General features: G+C 59.0%; 1 protein-coding gene across 1 annotated transcript; it reads right to left on the reverse strand.

Annotated features, from left to right (window-relative positions):
• Positions 1 to 1,438: 1,438 nt before the first annotated feature.
• On the reverse strand, positions 1,439 to 2,038 carry MONBRDRAFT_13162 (uncharacterized protein; the record flags this gene model as incomplete). Its single annotated transcript, XM_001751062.1, has 1 exon — positions 1,439 to 2,038. One exon carries the CDS (start codon positions 2,036 to 2,038, stop codon positions 1,439 to 1,441), a length of 600 nt encoding a protein of 199 aa, XP_001751114.1.
• Between the last annotated feature and the right edge of the window lie 156 nt (positions 2,039 to 2,194).

Genomic DNA, 2,194 nt, shown 5'->3' on the forward strand with positions numbered 1-2,194 from the left:
TCGTAAAAATGACAGATTCAGCACCGGGCTTGCAGAAGCAGGCTTCGTAAGCCGGGCAGCCACGAGTGGTGGGCGCTTGAGTGGTGGTGGTGGTGGTAACGGGAGCGCGGGTAGTGGTAGTGAACACTGGCCCTTCTGTAGTAGGAGGGTTTGTCACGGGAGACTCTGTGATCTCGCCAGTATCGCGGCAAGAGCAGTGGCGGCAGTTGTTATCGTCCCAATAGTAAACTTTGGCAGTGCCCTCGGGGCAGTCACAGTCACGGTTCTCGCAAGGCTCCACGGTTGGCTCTTCCGTGGCTTCTTGGGCCGCTACAAAGCCAATCTGTCGAAGTGCAGATGACATGTATGAGACTTTGAGGGCGACAAGTTGTTCGAAAGTCTGCCCGCCTGCTGTCTGGGACGTTGAAGACACGGGGTTGCTTCAGGGGGGGGGCAAATGAACGTACCGCCATGGCGACGACGGCCAGGTAGATGAGGGTGCGCATGGTGCTGATTTGCAGCACGCTGGGGCTGATATTGGCGATGAGTTTCGAATCGAGGCGCTTGGCGCTTGGTCGGGTACTCAAATGAGGCTAGCGTTGGTTTCGCTCGTGGAAACCAACTCGACTAATGCAAAGTTGAAGGGGGGTTGAATGCAACGTATGGCGCGGAGTCCAGAGGCAATGTGAGATGGTCAACATGTGGCAGCGTGACCAACATTGTCGGGAGGAGGGGAAGGGAAGAAAGGTTGGCGACGTTGGGTACTGACCGGTGCTCAAGAGGAATGGGCCGCTCCACGAAGCAGGCTGGTGTAAAATGAAACGGTCGAGGGGCTCGTTATGGCAAGTATTGATGGGGGGGGGGGAGGCGGTATCGGGGGTAAATCGAGCAAGTGGTTGGTCAGCTGGCATTGATAAGGCGCAGCGGTTGGTGGGAAAGGAGCGTGTGAGCGGTTGGTGGGAAAGGAGCGTGTGAGCGCTTGGTAGAAGATCACCGGGGCAGCGAGAGGAATTGCTGGTGTATGGGCAAGAGTTTGAGGCGGGATCAGGAGCAAGAGCTCGGCCCAGGCCAAGGGTGGTAGAGGGAAGGATTGTTGTGGCGGTTGTGGCGGTTGTGGTGGAGGTGGTGATGGTGAGTGGTGAGTGGCGGCCAAATTGGCGACGAATCAAGGGCAGTTGCGACGGGTGGTTGTCAATGTTGTTGCTGGGACAGGTCGAGTGGTGACCATGGGGCCCTGACCAGGCGCAGGCGAAAGTGATGGCAGGTCGGGATCTTTTTTGTGTGTGTGTGAGTGGTTTCATTGCGTATGGGCGCCAGTGAACGACGGCAGCGAGGAAAGAAGGTCAAGGGCTTCATGAGACAAGGGCCGGCACTGGGGCACCTGGAGGTTGGTCGTTGCTGTGGCTCAGCAAGAGGCAGGTTGCCGGGCAAAACCTGGCATTGTTGACCAACGCGTCTCTCAAAGTGTGGTGCAGCAGGGGAAAGCCACAGAGCGCGAATGGCTGGGGCGCATGTGCTCAACGGTCGACTCGGCGTGGGAGGTGAACCGTTGTCGGCTGGCAAGCCTTGCCTTGACAAAGGGGTGGGCCCGGCGTGTGGGTGGGGACGCAAAAAGTAGGTCGTCGCTGGTCTGTGTGATTGGACTGCTGCGTGGTGCACCAAGTGACGCAGAAGAGTGGGCCAATGGGTCGGGAGGCTGGGAAGAGCCGCAGTTGTTGCTTGCCACTTCTTGGTACGCGCGCATGCGTAGAGAGAGGGAGGCGAAAGAGAGGACACGAGAAAGGGCGAAAGCAAAGGGACCAAAGGGGAGCTTCGTTGGCAGGTCAAGCCCGTTGGGCAGCAAGGAGCTGGGGCTTTGATTGGGGGCTGGGGCGGAGGGATGAGTAGAACGGGGGCAAGGTGGTTCATGGCCATGCTGAGGGTTGATGAGGTAGCCAGGCGCGTTGTGTGGACGACGGCGCCGAGAACTGGGCAACACCGTCATGATGCCAACGCAACGGGGCGGGACGAGCTGGGCGGAAAGAGAAGGCTCAAGGTGATGCTTCAGCCAAAACGCCATGTGTAAGCATTAGCAAGCGGGGTCGGGGGATCAAGTCTGACGACGGCCGTTGCCCAGGCTCCAGCCCATTACCCGGGCAACGCGACCAGCGAGCGCGCCACGAGCGGTTGTTGAGCGGAGACCGTGGTCACTCTGTGTGTGTATGTGAAAAGCGCT

The sequence above is a fragment of the Monosiga brevicollis genome, genomic scaffold, assembly GCF_000002865.3.
Source record: "Monosiga brevicollis MX1 MONBRscaffold_123 genomic scaffold, whole genome shotgun sequence".
Classification (NCBI taxonomy): domain Eukaryota; class Choanoflagellata; order Craspedida; family Salpingoecidae; genus Monosiga; species Monosiga brevicollis.